Source organism: Tachypleus tridentatus, chromosome 10, assembly GCF_004210375.1.
Source record: "Tachypleus tridentatus isolate NWPU-2018 chromosome 10, ASM421037v1, whole genome shotgun sequence".
Classification (NCBI taxonomy): Eukaryota; Metazoa; Arthropoda; class Merostomata; order Xiphosura; family Limulidae; genus Tachypleus; species Tachypleus tridentatus.
The window spans coordinates 99,618,662-99,635,374 of NC_134834.1; the positions used below are offsets into that span (position 1 = coordinate 99,618,662).

Sequence of the window (16,713 nt, forward strand, 5' to 3'; positions counted from 1 at the left end):
AAATGGCTTGTTTGGGTTAAGAAAATTAAGACATAGAGGAGCAAACAACATTTCAACCTTTTTTGGTCATCGTGAACCTGATGATGACCGAAGAAGGTCAAAACATTGTTCGCTCCTCTACGTAAAAAGTTTTCTTAACCCAAATGAGCCGTTTTTGCATATATATTTTTTCTACAAGTGGGTTTTCTTGACATCACTGAAGACTAATTATACAAAAATTATATGTTTCTCAAGAGAAAAATAATTACATACACTAATCTATAATCATACCTTTGATTCATCCATAAACTTTTGAGCTGCCATAGTAATAAATCGCAAATCTGCTTGATGGGCTAAGACATCATTTGCAAATACCTGTTTAAAGGAACAAATGACAATATTCACTACTTCACTCTTACACACTGAATAAAAATCATACGCTAGTCAACACCTTATTAATAGAAATAGTCTGCTGTACATTTAATACTTGCTTAAGATGTATAATAAAGGTCAGAAGTCATATATAATTACACATAACAAATTTTAAGTAGCAGATCAAGGGCACTATTAAGACCAAGCTGTTGATTTTAGTCAACTTGTTTCAATGAGATGTTTAAGATTGTAAAGGGAACTAATGGTGTTGATGCATAACCTTTTTCCATGTGAGAACAGTAAGACTAGAGAACATGAGTATATATTTTAGTAGGGTATTAGTCATCTTCAGCTAAGACAATTTTAGTTGTTTTTTTTAACACAGTAGTAAGTCATTGGAATGGATTACCTTTGAGTGTTGTGGAAGCAATTAGTGAGTTTAACAGACAGCTTGATAACTATAAGAATGCTAAGGGCTAACTTTAAGACTTTTTTTTAAATTTAGTTACTAACAGTTTTAGTTTAGAGAATGAAACAGTCATCATGGACCAACAGGTCCCAAAGCACTATGATGTGTTATCACCTGATAAGTTTACATTACAAACTTTTAATGATATTTTTAATTTCAGCTTTCTTGTCTAGTCTTTAAAATTAAATCATTGGCAGGGACACACCTAGACAAACACACATGTATTCAAGATATAAGTTTCCTATTGCTTCGTTATCTTAATCTGATGCTCCTGCAACAAAACTTACAAAAACGTGTCACTGATCAAAATTTATATTTTTACAATACTTTATGTAACCTGTAAAGTTAATCATTTTTTATAGATTACACATGCTAAAATGTCAAAAGAACATACCATTTCATCTTTACATTTCAAAAGTTTCCTTATGGGAATGTTTCCACCCTAATGTGAAACTCAAATTACTGTTTAAACTAAATGAAAAATAGTGTTTTTATTTTATTTGCTTAATGAAGACCTTAAAAAATATTGTTTTGTTTGACAAATTGGTTTGATAATTTTTTTTATAAAGCATTTTGTTACCACAAAATTATAAGTCCTGGCAAAATATTAAGAACAACCACCATTTTGCCTCAAATAAGAAAAGTAGAAAACCTTTTCCTACAGTTAAAAACTGACTAAACTACAACAGTAAAGACTAAATTATTACACAATAACAGTTACTACTGTCCCTAAGAAAGCATGGAATTAAAGAGTAACAATTACAAACAATTTTTGACACAACAATAAATAATAATACTTAAAGCCATCTCGTTTCAGTAAACAAGCTACCATCATCAGGTCAAAATTCTACAGTAAATAAGTACATAGTTTGAACCATAAATGGAAAAGTTTATTTTTGTAAAACAAGATCAAAATAAAAGGGGGATAGTAAGCCACATGTGCTAGAATATTTAAGAAACACATGTCCACAAGGACATATTGACTGGCCCATCATTTCTGTTTATACATAGAGGTCTGTTTTTGATTATGCAAATACTTTCCTAAGTTTCCTTCTAGATCAGATTGTGCGTATCTTAAAATTTTTACATTATTCCAGTAATAAGTACAAGCACAATGTGCTTTAAAAATAATTTAGAAGGTGCAGGTCCTCTATGTCTTTCTCCTAAACAAAAAACTGACTGATCTACAAAAGTAAAGACAAAAACCTTACACGATAGCTGTCACTGCTGTCCTTGAGACGGTGGAGATCACCCATGTCTTTCTCCTTGTCCACAAGAGTCTGCTGAGCACAATGCAGCCAGTCTCTGAATGTTTGGTGTTCGCTCTATTTAAATGTAAAAACTCAATTTACATTCTCAGCAACACCCAAACAGGTAAGTTAATTAATTAAACAATATCTCAGTGTAATAACAGAACTTAAGTATGTTTACTCATTAAAAATATATAGTTTGTTTGTTTTTGAATTTCGCACAAAGCTATATGAGGACTATCTGCTAACCGTCCTTATTTTTGCAGTGTAAGACTAGAGGGAAGGGAGCTAGTCATCACCGCCCACCTCCAACTCTTGGGCTACTCTTTTATCAATGAACAGGGGGAATGACTGTCACATTATAACAACCTCCACGACTGAAAGGGTGAGCATGTTTGGTGTGACAGGGATTCAAACCAGTGACCCTCAGATTACAAGTCGAACGCCTTAACCCACCTGGCCATGCTGGGCCAAACATATATAGATTATAATCATTCTAAGGTGCATATAAATGGCAAAAATCACCACACAAATATAAGAGAGACCAGGAGATTATTTTCAAACAATATTCTTTCCATTTTGTAATGTCAGAAAATTATCTTTGGTGATAGAGATTCCACTCACCGAGAATTTCATTAGTTCATCTTGAGCTGATGATAGTTTTCTAACGACTCTTTCACATTCTGTGTTTGCTCTGTCATAACGTTTCTTGACGTTATCCGAGTTCTTCTGGATTTGATGAATCTCATCTTTGCTCAAAACCTCAGCCCCCTGTTGTACAACTTGACGAACTTGATCCAAGCAGGTAGTGACTGGCCGCTGCTGATCATCTAGATGATCCTTTATAACCTGTGTGATTCAGTAATTCATAAGCTAATCAAGAACTGAACTTTTACAAAGATGTGATTAATCCATTCCTGTTGGTCAAATGCTCTATGAAGAAATAAATGCTCCATCAACTGATCCTTCTTCTGTGTAATAAAAATTTGTCTGTGAATAGTTAATTGAAATTAAACAACAGCTTCTGCTTTAAACAATAACTGATATTTTCAGTTGAGACTGATACACAGTGTTTAATTGATTCTGTATCTTCTGACTTTTGAAAATATCATCGTTAGGACGTTTTTACTCAATATATAAACCCACTAATTAGTTAATAAGTTATCAAATAAAACTAAAGTAAATAGGCTGAAAAAAAACAACAGGTAATTACAAAATAATCTGTGAACATCGAAGCACGTACATGGATCAGACTAAAAGGGATTTACAACAAAGACAAAATGAATGTGAGTATTTTATACAGATATAAAAGTTATTTCACCATTAGCTGAAAATTATGTTCATACAACACAGCATATAATCAAGCAGAAAAATACTAGCTTGACCTAAAACACTGACAACATTATAAACATTCAACATTCAATAGATTATTTGTATTTGTTGATGATATTGAAGCTTTAGCTATTGCTAGATGAGAAAAGAATGCTACTGGTTTACAAATTGTTGTTATACGAAGAGAAGTTGAAATCTTTTAAAATTTTTTCTCATAAAAAAAAGAATAGTTAGAGACAATCTGATTGAGATGTTCAAGATTGTAAACTAATGAAGTTGATGCATCACAGTGAAAATAGCAGGACTAGAGGACACAAATATAAATTATTGGAAAGTTAGGAGTCATCTTCAACTAAGACAGTTTCATTTTTCTAATAGGGTGGTTGGCCCACGGAATAGGCTGCCTTTGGATGTGGTTGGTGCAGTTAATACAAGAGAAAGCTTGATAAATATTGGAATGATATGAGTTTGCTCCAAGTTTGTTTTTTTTTTTTTTAAAGGGTTTAGTTTATTTAAGTGAATAAGACAGACTAGATGAACCAAAAAGTCCCCTGCTGTTCATTAGTGTTATGTTATTTGTGAATTACAGAGACAATTATATCTAAAAAAACACAATGAGAATGTACGACACAAAGACAAATGTAAATAAATGACACATAATCCATAATAGTAATAATTTAAAATAAAAATTGGTTGAGGAAAAGTGTATGAAATCTTATGAATTATGCTCCTGAAGATGGTACTATGAAGCACTGAAACAGTCTGATATGAGATTGTAGAACAGTCTCAATTAAAAAAAAAACTTATTGCATAACACAAAAATGATTGTTTTTAAATTTCATTCAAGTTTCTGTGTGTGTGGTTTATTAATTCAGATCAGCCCAGTAAATGACCAGGAAATAATGATCATTATAAAAACTTCAAATGTTGGTATAAAGCAGAAATGTCCATGTACTGAACATTACAAACTAGAAATACACAAATTAATGTTCATATGTACAACATTACAAAGTAGAAATAAACAAGACAAAATTCATACATACAACATTACAAGCTAGAAATACACAAATTAATGTTCATATGTACAACATTACAAACTAGAAATACATAAGCCAAGTTCAATATTTTAAATCATGGATGCTGAGTTTCTCATACAAGGTGATGTAAGACTTAGTGGTTTTTATTGATTCAACTAAGTGCAAAATAAAAGGCATCATATTATCTGGATGAAATAACAAATTTGTTTCTGTATAACTAAAGTCACCTAAGCCAACAAATAATATTACAATAGTTTCTCAATGTTCCTCTGTACTTGTTTGGAAAGTATCTATAAATGTTTTAACTTATGAGAAGTTAATGAAGAAAGTGTCAATAAATCTCACATGATGTAGAATACACATTTACATTGATACCTTTGCCGAGTCAAGTTGCTGTTGGAGTTCATCAACATTTTCTCTCACAAGTCCAAGTTCAGCCAGTTTCATCTCTACGTCTCCAATCCAAGTTAGTAACTTTGAAAGACTGTCATCGCAATGTCTGTATTTTTCCTCGACAGCCACCTGCAGATGTACCAGAGGTTTTCTTACTACCTTTATCAACATGATCATATACATGTACATACATACATTATAAACTACAACAGTCTTTACATATTAACGACAGAGTAATGCATTGGTTTTATTTTCTTCACAGATTACAGTTAACACACATAATTTAAATAAAATTTCTGAAGAATTTAACTGTACATTCATATAAAACTATTACTTGATGAAAAAAAGTTATGTGAAGCATAATAACATTAATTCTAAAAAGATACAATAACTGTTAAAGTAATAAGTATTTCTGAACTACTTTTAAAGTTAGAAAAACTACATAATAATAGTTTTAAGTTAGAAATGCTACAACATGTAACTACAAACTACTTTTAGAAACTACAAATTCATCATGCTCAATGTTGGAGTACTGCATTTTAAACCAACATTTCTTAGTTTAAGCCAAGCAGAATGTTAAAACAATCCCATGCCAACCACGTTAATTTAATGATAGATATGTTGCAAGTGGTTATTCTGTTAAGTCTGGTAAGTAAATAATGCTGTAGCAGTTGTTAAGCAATAATAAGCAGGTATATTTTGTAAGATGTATTTTCAGATTTCAGGACAAGATGTATCCTCACGGCTTCTGCTCTACTCAGAGGTAACAGTGAGAACATCCACGTCTGGAGACCTGTGAAGAAGAGAACAATAAGCATAAAGAACAATACATGCTAAAGAACCAGGTAGGGAGCTGACCACACATAAAGATGATGGTCACAGGCAAACTAGATCAGCCAATCAGTATCAAAGAGGGAAGAAAATATTTGCCGAGTTCCAGGTAGCAAATGCATTTTTTGTCTGGTTCCATGCAGATCTTACCCTGGCTTCAGCTGGAATCAACCACCCATTCTTCAGGGCATCCAAAAGGTTAACTGTCCTGCCTGTCCCAGGATCTATGATGTAGCCTGTTTTTGGATCCAGCAAGCCTTCTTGGATGGCTTGTTGGATTCTTAGTATGTGTCCCGTGCTTGGATCTCTTATTACCGTAACTGTTGTGTCTATTAATCCTGACTCAATTGCTTCTTTTAAGTTAATTAGTTTCCCACCAAATGGTTCTTCAAATAAACCATTATTTGGATTATAGATTCCATATTCTAAGGATTCAATTAATGATATCAGTCTACTAGGAGTGATAATCAAAGAAGATTCATATGCAGCACCAATAGTTAAGAACTGACCAGTGACTGTATTGAGAACTGTGCTCTTGTCTGGGTCCAACACACCTTGAATGAAAGCTTCAGTCAGTTTCAGAAGCCTCTTTTTTTTAGTATCTTTAATAACAGCAGAGTCTGGATCCACTAATCCAAGTCTAATAGCTTCATGAAAAATCAGAATTTCTTTAGACTCTGGATCTTTGAACTGACCAGTGACCATATTCAGACTGCCACTGTCCACTGCTTTGTCAAATGTCATGGGTTCTCTTAAGAAAATAATAGTTCCTTGGTCAAAAATAATGGTTAAAGTTTTAGCCTTTCCAGTGTTATGGTCAAACATGGCTCTTTTTTTTATATCAATTAATTCTTCTCTAATTGCTGCTTTGACAGTCTTGAAAAAGCCAGTATTTGGATCTTTCACCACAGCTGACTCTGGATCTATCAACTCATGTTTGATGGCCTCCTCTAGAGTGCACTCTATCTTGGTCCTTGGATCTTTGAAAGTTCCTTTCAAAAAGTCAATGGAACCCCTCCGAACAGCTTGTTGAAATGTAATTGGTTTCTCTGTAGTAACCAGAATACCACGATCAAATCCAAGTGGAAGAGGTATCATCCTCCCACAAGTTGGGTCTTTCACTGTACCATCCTGAACACTAACAACACCTTCTTCTATTGCACTGCGAATGGATTTCAGCTTTCCAGTGTTAGAATCTCTGGCAGAAGTTGTTTGTCCATCTATAAGGCCATGTTCAATTGCTTGACCAAGGTCCAACTGGTCACCAATCAAGGGATCAGTAAATTTCCCACTTTCCATGTGGAAAAGTTTCATTTTCACAGCTTCCTCAAGAGTCAGAGGCTTGTTAGCACTCACAATCCAGCCTTCCTCTAAAGCTTCATACAAATTGTACTCCTGAGTAGTGCCAGGAATTAGATAGCAACCTCTACAGGGATCGATAAGTTTCGTATTAATAGCTTCAATTAACTTTAAATACTTACCAGTTCTTTTATTTTTAACTAATGATATATGAGGATTTATAACTTCTTCCTTAAGTGCTTCTTCTAGTGACAAATGTCGCCCATTGGTTGGGTGAATAAATTTGGAACTCTGCACTTCATACAAACCCATTGATAAGGCATCATACAAGCCAAAAGGCTGTTCAATATCCACAATCAGACCTTTCTCAAGTGCCACGTTGAGGGGCATGTCAAGGTTCAAACTTGGATTTCTAAATGTTCCAGCTCTGCGGTCTATCACGCCAGCCCTGACTGTTTCAATCAAGTTTAACAGCTTGTAATTAGACTTATCCCAGTAACATGGAAGGTAAGCATTTATGACAAAACGACGAATTGCTTCATGAAGAGTAATTTTTTTCCCTGTGTTTGGATCGGTAAATTTTCCTGTTTCTTCATTATAAAATCCTTGATGGATTGCTTTCTGCATAGATAGAGCCATTTTACTTTCAATGATTAATCCTAACTTGAAGGCTATTACCAAAGAAACCTCTTGTCCATCTGGCTGTACAATCTTTCCAGATTCCCCATTGACAAGCCCAGCTTCAATAGCATTAATCAGAGTAAGCTTCTTTAAGAACCCAGTCCTAGTGTCTTTGACATGCACTGAATCTGGGTCAATTAATTGGCAAACAATAGCCTCTTTTAAAGTAAGCCATTGGCCACCTGCTGGGTCCAAGAATTTGCTATTTAACTCATTATATACACCTTTCTGAATAGCTTCCCACAAAGTCAATGGTCTTCTGATTTCTATCAAAAGTCCTTGGTCAAAAGCTGCCTGAAAATTGATTTTCTTTCCTATTTTATTAACTTTGACTTTTCCTTCCTTAATATCAATAATTCCATTTTCCACAGCTTGATGAAAAGGAAAAATTTGACCAAAGATTTCATCCCTAACCAGAGTTGAGGCTGAGTCAATAAATCCACCACGTAAAGCACGGTCAGTAGACAGTTTTTCCTGTGAATCTGGACATACAAATCTGCCAGTTTTGGGGTCATAAAACCCTTTATAGATAGCCTCTGGAAGTGAAAACCTCCTCTTTGCAGGTATAATTAAGCCTCGATCAAGAGCATCAAATAAATGCATCTCTGACCCTACTGTTGGATCAGTAACCATGCCTGAAACTGGATCAATTATTCCAACACGAATAGCCTCTGATAAGCTTAAAATATCACTTGATCTCGGATCCTTTAAAGTTAAGGCCTCACGATCAACCAAACCATGCCTAATGGCTTCTCCAAGTGTTATCTTTTCTTCACTGCCTGGATCAATCATTAATCCTGTTTCTGGATCATACATTCTATGTTCCAGAGCCTCTTGGAGAGCCCAGGGAAACCTTGTTGTAACAAAAAATCCTTTCAAAAGTGCAATATCTAGTGACATAGGATTAGGAAAAGTTAGTATTCCTGCTTCTTTATCCACCAATCCAGTGGCCATGGCTTCTTTCAAGCTGACTAATGAGTCAGACTGGATGTCTTTTACCCTCACTGACTCAACATCTATGAATCCAATAGAAACAGCTTCAGAGAGAGTTACTTCATTTCCAGTGGCTGGATCTGAGAATCTTCCGGTATCTGCTATATACAGTCCCTGGTTAACAGCATCAACAAGAGACATCTGTATTCGATTTGTCACTATCAAGCCTTTACGTAAAGCCACATCTAAAGACAGAGTGGAATTTCTAGCTGTGTCTTTAATTTTTCCAGATTTTGACATAACTATACGCATCTCTAGTGCTTCATCTAGGGATAGCAGGTTATCATTTTTGGTGTCTTTCACTTCAGTGATAAAAGCATCTATAAGACCTTTTTTGATAGCCTGATCAAGATCCATCTGTTGATTAGTAACTGGGTCTTTAACAGACCCAGAAGTTGGGTTATAAAGGCCTTTCTTAATGACAGCTTCCAAAGACATTGATCGTTGTGAAACAAGAATCAACCCTCTCTTATATGCTGTTGCTAAAGATATTTCCTGGGAAGTTACGGGATTTATATAAGTATTTGTAGCAAGATTAAGGATATCAGCTTTTTCAGCTTCTTTCACAGTCATTATGTCCTCCATCTTTGGATTGTAAACAGAAACAGAACTAGAGTCTATTTCTCCTGATAATAATGCTTTTCCTAAAGGAATTGGTTCTGAAAAGGCTGTACACTTTACCAATCCTTTATTACCATCAAATAAACCATTTTCTATTGCATATTTGAAAGTCATAGGCTTTTTAACTTTATGATCTTTATCGGTATCCTGAAGATAAATAATCCACCCGCGTTTAACAGCATCAAAAAATGGAACTCTTTCACCTGTTTTGGGGTCTACCATTTGGCCAGTATTCCTGTCTATTATAACTGTGTGAAGTGCTTCTGACAGACTCACATATTCAAAAGATCTAAGATCTTTGACTTTTATTCTGTGTGCATCTAACACACCAAGTGAGACAAAGTCTGAGAATGGTTGGTAACTTCCAGTTTCAGGGTTCAAGAAAATACCTTCTTCTTGATCATAAAATCCATGTTTAATAGCAAAGGCCATACTTAGTGGGTCATCCACTAACAGTTGGGTAGACTGTTCAATCAGCAAAGCTTCTGTTCTGCTGCGTAATTCAATAATGCTGTTTTCAGAAACAAGGTTGTTCTGTAATGCATACTGCAATTTCAGTCTCTGGCCAATACTAGGTATAGTGACATGGGTTCTTTCTCGGTTAATAATTCCATTGTCTAGTGCTTCTTGTAGGCAAATTCTTTCACTGACAACAGGTTTTACATCATGATTAGTACTTCTCAGTGATTCCTGTTGGAAGTGTTCTCTGAATGAAGCCTTTTCTTTGGAGATTTTATCACCAGTGTCTGGAGGTAAACCAGCACAAGGTTGCATTTTCTTCTCTTTAACATATTCAGGTTGATTTTCAAGACATAATCTATTAATGCTCAATAATAACCCTAACTTGGTTGCTTCAGTGATAGAAATCTTTCTGTTGTTGATAGAATCAACAAATTTTCCAGTTTTTCCATCCAACTTACCTTGATGCAAAGCTTCTTCCACTGTCATGAGTTCTCTTGTGTGAGTATCATACAAAAAATGATCCAAATCAATCAACCCTAATTTTACCAACCTAGTAAAAGATGTATATCTTCCCGTTTCTGGTTCTTTAAACATTTCAATTCGTGTATCATAAAGGTACTTACATGCTTGTGGTACTGTATATTTTTTTACTCCCTCTACATGTTTGTAATCTTCCACAAGAAGACCTCTAGTTACAGCTTGAGATATCGGTATTGAATCAAGGCCAGTACCAGAAGTAAATGTTCCTTCTTGCAAATCTACTATGCCACATTTTAGAGCTTCTGTAATAGTGACTGGAGGGTCATGTGTACCACCTTCTGTGATTTTTCTCATTATACCACGATTCTGTGCATCTGTGACAGTCATCACTTGACCAGTCTTAGTATGCTTTACCTCATCAGGCCCAACCATAATGTAACTGGGATCCAGCATGAACCCATCAGGGAGAAATAATTTAGAAGACTGCAAAGTTGCAATTTGAGAAATGCTAGATTTTACTTCTGTTTGGGTAGTCAAAGGTGTTATCTGTAGGAGACCACTGTCCACTGCTTCCCTGACAGTGATTTCCTGGCCAGTAGTAGGATGTTTCATAGAGCAATGTTCAGGATTAATCAATCTTTTCTGCAAAGCCTCTACTATGTTAACACTGTGAGGGAGTGGTGGAACAGGAACAACCATAATCAAACCACAAAATATGGCCTCTTCCAGTGGTATGCGATTTGCAGTTACTGGATGGATAAATTCAACAGTAATAGTATCTATAAATCTGTGCTCTAGAGCAACAGGAAATGTAAATCCTAGTGGAGGTAAAAACTCCTCTTGCACAATGGAAGGCTGATCAAAAACATTATGTTTTTGTACTGCTTCAACCAAACTAATTTTACCAACAGGCATGTGCACTTCAGCAGTGATATGGTCAATGATACCTTTGCTGACTGCCTCTTCCAGAGTGATATGGTGGTGTGAAACAGGGTGAATGACTTGAGAAACCGGATTGATGATTTCACAACTAATGGCTTCATATAATGGTAAAATCTCACCAATCTCTGGATGGATAATTCTCTGCATCACAGGTTGTACTAGACCTTGAAATACAGCTTCTGGTAGAGTTAAACTACGACCAACTGGCATTAACAAAGTGCCACTTGAAGGATCTAGAAGACCTTTCTCAAGGGCTTCTTTAATTGTTAATTTTTCACCTCTATATGGATCAGGTATAGCTCCACTATTGCCATCTATCAGATTTAATCTAATAGCTTCCTTTAAACTCATTTGATGACCATTTGGACCAGTCAGGACCTTAGCAGAATCCAAAATTTTTGCTGTTTTATCATCTAAAAGTCCTTTTTTGGCAGCATCTTTTGGAACAACAGGTCTTCTCCGAACCTTGTGAGGTACTAGAGCCTTCTCCTGTGGAGATTCAATAGACCTGGCTCTACCAAAGGTAACTTCAAATCTAGGTTCAGATATTCTACTTTTTGGATCAGGAGATGGTATTCTAATACTTTCATTACCAAGATACCTTGTTGGAAATGTTTCATCACAAGGATGGGGATGGTGCTCACTTCGTAAAGAGTGGTTATTTAATTGCATTTTCTGACCATTGATGACATCTTTATATTTAGTAGAAATCACTTCAATATCCTCTCTCCTTTTGATTTTTTTAATTGTATCAGCACTAACCAAACCTCTAGCAACAGCAGTCTCTAGAGATAATGGTTCACCACTTACTGGATCAACAACTGTCACAGAGATGGCTGTACTGACTTCATAGCCTGGTAGCTGCCATCCATAATGGATTTTGGAAACCATGTCAGCATTTATTAAGCCTTCTTCCAATGCTTCCTCTAGAGACATCTCACGACCTGTTCTTGGCTCTCGAATGTTAACTGTATATGATTTGTTAATTATAAGGTTTTCTTCAGAACCTTGTACGTATGTTTGATGTTTGAAGGGATCTATATACTGCTCACTTGTTTTGGGTTCAATTAATCCTCTAACTATCACTTCTTCTGAAGCTAGGTCTTGTCCAGTTAGTGGTTCAGTGACTTTAAGCTGTGTAAAATCTGAAATATTGGTGGTACTAATCAGGTCATTGAACTTGACTTGTTCACTAGTGCCAAGAGACTTGGTTAAGCTATGAACTTGAAATTGTTCACTTGTAGATGTCAATAAAGTCTGGTTGGGGAGATTTTCATCTCCAGGAAAGTAGTATAATAGCCCTTTGATTACTGCTTCTTTCAATGGAATCCTTTTACACAGTGTTGGGTGTAGGTAATCTCCACTCTGTCTATCTACAAGACCAGCATCAACTGCTTCAATAAGGTTGAATGTTTCACCACTTGTGAAATTTAATACCTGAAACTGTCTGCCATCAACTGTACCCATATTCACAGCTTCCATCAACTTCATTTTCTTTCCACTATGCTCTTCAAAGATATCTGCTGACCCTAATTCATAAAACAAACCTGGAGCTACCTTCACACTGCCTTGAGGAAAGGCAGAAACACTCTTATCTTCTGTAGATACTATAGGAGTACTTTTTATCTCAGAAAATACCAGTTTAGGTTTTGACTCTACAGGAACAGCAGGCTGAGGACAGGGCTCAGTTATTATTTCAATATGATCTGGTTCACCTTCAACCTGAGATATATAGATAATTTTAGTTGTTTTATACTCAATGTCCATTGGTTTCTCAAACACGATGAGATTTCTATGAATTGCTTCTTTCATGGGAAAATATTCTTTACTTTTGACATTAATAAAGTTACCATGAGCATCAAGTATTTCTCTGTCTAATGAACTTGACAAAAATAGCCATGTTTTACTTGTTGGATCATAAACAGAAGCAGATCTAGGATTGACAAGACCTAATGTAATTGTTTCTTTAAAAGAAACATTTTTTACAGTCCCTGGGATTTGAAACTGTCCTGATTCTGCATCAAACAGATTCTGATGAATAGCATCTTCCAAAAACCAACCACCAGGTGGCACCTGCACAGTTCTAGTACAACTCATTGTATGGAAACTGGTTGTTAACTTCTCATTATCATATGCATTCATTCCATTGGAGTAATAAGCCATTGGAGGCTTTTCAGATGTAGAAGACTCAAAAATTTTTTTATATCCCTCTGACATTATTTCTGTATTTTCTCTATTTTTTTGAAGTTCAACTGATTTAAGCTGTGTAATGGCAGGAACAATACTTGAAGATCTTTCTGAATTTTGCTTCTCTGTTGTCTCTTGTGAGATACTTTTGTACTTCTTGTCAGAAATATCAGTCATTTGGGATGAAAATGAAGGAGATGCTGGTGAAAGAATTTTACATTTTGTTGTTAAATAATTCTTTTCTGACGATAATGTTTTACGTTTAAGAATTTCTTTTTCTTCCTCATGATAACTAGAATCAAACAATCTTTGAGATTTAAGACCATTTACTTCCATGTGTTTATCAGAAGGTGAAATACACCGATTTGGGTTATAACTTTGGGTTGAAGACACTGGTATTCTTATGTCTTGTCTATATGTAAAATTACCAAACTCCTGATAGCCTGCACTTTGGTAGATCATCTTGTCTCTACACTGTTTTGACACAGTCATAGAATGAGTAAATTTCTTCATATCCATCATATTTACCTTAATATTGAGCAGACCTTTCAAAACAGCTGCTCCCTCCTGTGTTATAAATCCTCTGTAAACAGCTTCATACAATGGAAGTGGTTTCTTGGTTCGAGGTTCTCTGACCAGTCCAGTCTTATAATCCAAACATCTTTTAAAAACAGCATCCAGAAGTGACAGTTCTCTACCTCTTTCATCCATAATACCAACTTTATCCCTTAACATTTCATACAACTGAAGTTGGATTAATTTTCTTTGTTCAGCTTCTTCAAAACTTATTCTTTTTCCTGTAGATGTATCAACGAAACTACCAGATTCAAGGTCTATTAAACCACTACTTACTGCTCTTGTGAAGCTAATATTCCCTTCTTCTGATGAATCTGTTATTCCCTCTACATCAAATACCTTCTTGAAACAAACTGAAACAATGAACCCTTGATTTTCGGCCTCAGAAAGAGAAATGGTCTCTTTAGTCTTGGTGTTTTTAAACAGTCCATGTGGAGTTAAAATGCCTTTCTCCAGTGCTTCAGGTATTGTCATCAAATCTTGTGTATTGGGATTAACAATGGTTTGCCTCATTGTTTCCAAAACACCAAGAGACATTGCCTTTAAGAATGAGAATTTCTGACCAGTAATTGGATTAGTTACTTCTCCATCATCACTTAGTAATCCCTGCCTCAGTAAATCTTTCAGAAACAAAGGTGGTCGTATTAATCCTTGCTGGAAAGTTTGGTGAAAAGTTTCCTGCTTGTGTGTTATACTGGATATATATCGCCCAACTTGTGGATTGATTAAACCGCGTTGTATAGATTCAGAAATGGTGAAGAATTCTCCTGTGGATGAATCAACAATTTCTTTAAAGTCAGAATGTAAAATACCTCTGTCAACAGCTTCATCAAGTGTAAATCTCTCCCCAGACACATCATCAAGGATCTGACCTGACCGCTCATGCACCATTCCTTTTTGAAGAGCTTCTTTAAGAGTCACTCCTCCTTCACTTCGGATAGCAGGTTCCCCCACAAGAAAACCTCGGCTGAAAGCTTCAGGAATGGACAGTAGTTCACTAGAACCTGGTATTCTATAAGCTCCGGTTTCATCATTTATCAACCCCTTGTGGACAGCCTGAATGATGGTCAGTTTTGATGTCTTGACAATCCCCTTATTGACTAAGAGCTGTACCTTGTCTTCTTTAACAATTCCAAGAGCCACAGCCTCATCAACAGTTATAGGTCTACCTTCTTTAGGGTCTAGGAAATTTCCCTCCTTTGGCTCAAACAGACCTTTTTGAATTGCCTCTAGAACAGTCAGTTCAATTCCAGTTTTCTTATCAACAATGCCACATACTTCAGTAATTCGATCAGCAAAATTAGAGTCAACTAAACCTTGGACAACCGCATCTTCAATACTAATTCGTCGACTGGCCCTAAGATCTAAATATTGGCCAGTTTTAACATTTAAAATACTTTCTTCAATAGCTTCACTGATTGTAAGTTTTTCCTGTGTTATTGTATTTGTAATTCCTTTAATAAGAACAATGTGTTCTGTATTGGTTGACTGATCACATTTCTCTAATCTTTTGGCACTCCTAATCTCAGAGAAGGTCATTGAAGAACTTGGTGACTCCACTGAAGATAACCACGATGAATCTTTTGAAAGTATTAAAGGTTTGGCCTTTAAAGCTATGGTGGGTGATATATCTGAAGTTTTTACCGTGTAAGTGGAAGATGATTTTTGCATCTCTGTGTCATAGTCAGGAGTTTCAGAACCAACAGTGTACTTGACAGTTTGAGTCACAGTTCTAGTGTCGAAAGTTGTATCTCCTTCTACAACATAAGGATATAAATCCACTTCTACTGTTCTAGGCGAAGCCACACGGTCTATTATCAGTTCTGTGCAGTACGTCCGTAAAATGATGGGAGTGACTTCGTTGAATGTGAAGGAATACTGTGAAAGACAGAGATAGAAATTGTGAAGCATGCTTTTACATAACAAATATGTATGTGTAGTGCTATAACTTAAAAGAAAGTGAAAACTTTGAGCTAAACATTATAGAAATATCATCACTAGAAGAAAGTTTTCTAACATAGAACCCTACAAAAAAAAATTACATGCAGTGCAGTGTCTCATCAATGCCTAAAACCCTACAGATCCCAAAGTACTAAGTACCAAACCAAAAATGAAAGTACAGAAACCTCCCCAAACTTCTGGTGGATCTTAAAAAGGAAAAATCTCGATCTGTTACTCCATGTAAATGTCAAAATCTCGATCTGCTACTCCATGTAAATGTCAAAATCTCGATCTGCTACTCCATGTAAATGTCAAAATCTCGATCTGCTACTCCATATAAATGTCAAAATCTCGATCTATTACTCAGTCTTTTTATTTCTGACTTTCAATGACTGTTTAAATTTTTCAAAAACAAAAAAACTATTAAATGTACAAATGAAAAATAACTGTGTAAGTTTCTACCTTAATGCTGTCAGAGTACATGGACAGTTATGTAAACAAGCCCTGTAAGTGTAACATTAGGTGTAACATAAGTGTAACATTAGGTGGTTCACCTAAAGCAAATCTAATAATTTTTAGCACATAAACTTCCTTTAATTCTGCAAAACATCATGTCAATAAAACAAGTTCAACAATTCCTCATGTGATGTGAACATTTACAGCTCAGTACTGTGTAATAGAAGATAGGCCCAAAAGAACAAACCTTACAACTACCAATGTGAAAAATTACAACTCAATAATGTGAACCAGTACATAAGTCATGTAGGTCAAACCTAACAATTATTGATGTGAAAATTTATAACTCAATAACATGTACCAGTAGGTATATCATACACACCAACCATTATAATGTGAAAATTTACAACTA

At 35.4% G+C, this 16,713-nt stretch overlaps 1 protein-coding gene across 1 annotated transcript in view; it reads right to left on the reverse strand.

Annotated features, from left to right (window-relative positions):
• Positions 1 to 16,713, reverse strand: part of LOC143229955 (dystonin-like) — a 209,110-nt gene that overhangs the window by 82,277 nt on the left and 110,120 nt on the right. Inside the window, 5 exon segments of the mRNA XM_076462843.1 lie at positions 271 to 354; positions 2,032 to 2,145; positions 2,695 to 2,919; positions 4,815 to 4,961; positions 5,814 to 15,782. Coding sequence (XP_076318958.1) covers positions 271 to 354; positions 2,032 to 2,145; positions 2,695 to 2,919; positions 4,815 to 4,961; positions 5,814 to 15,782 — 10,539 coding nt within the window.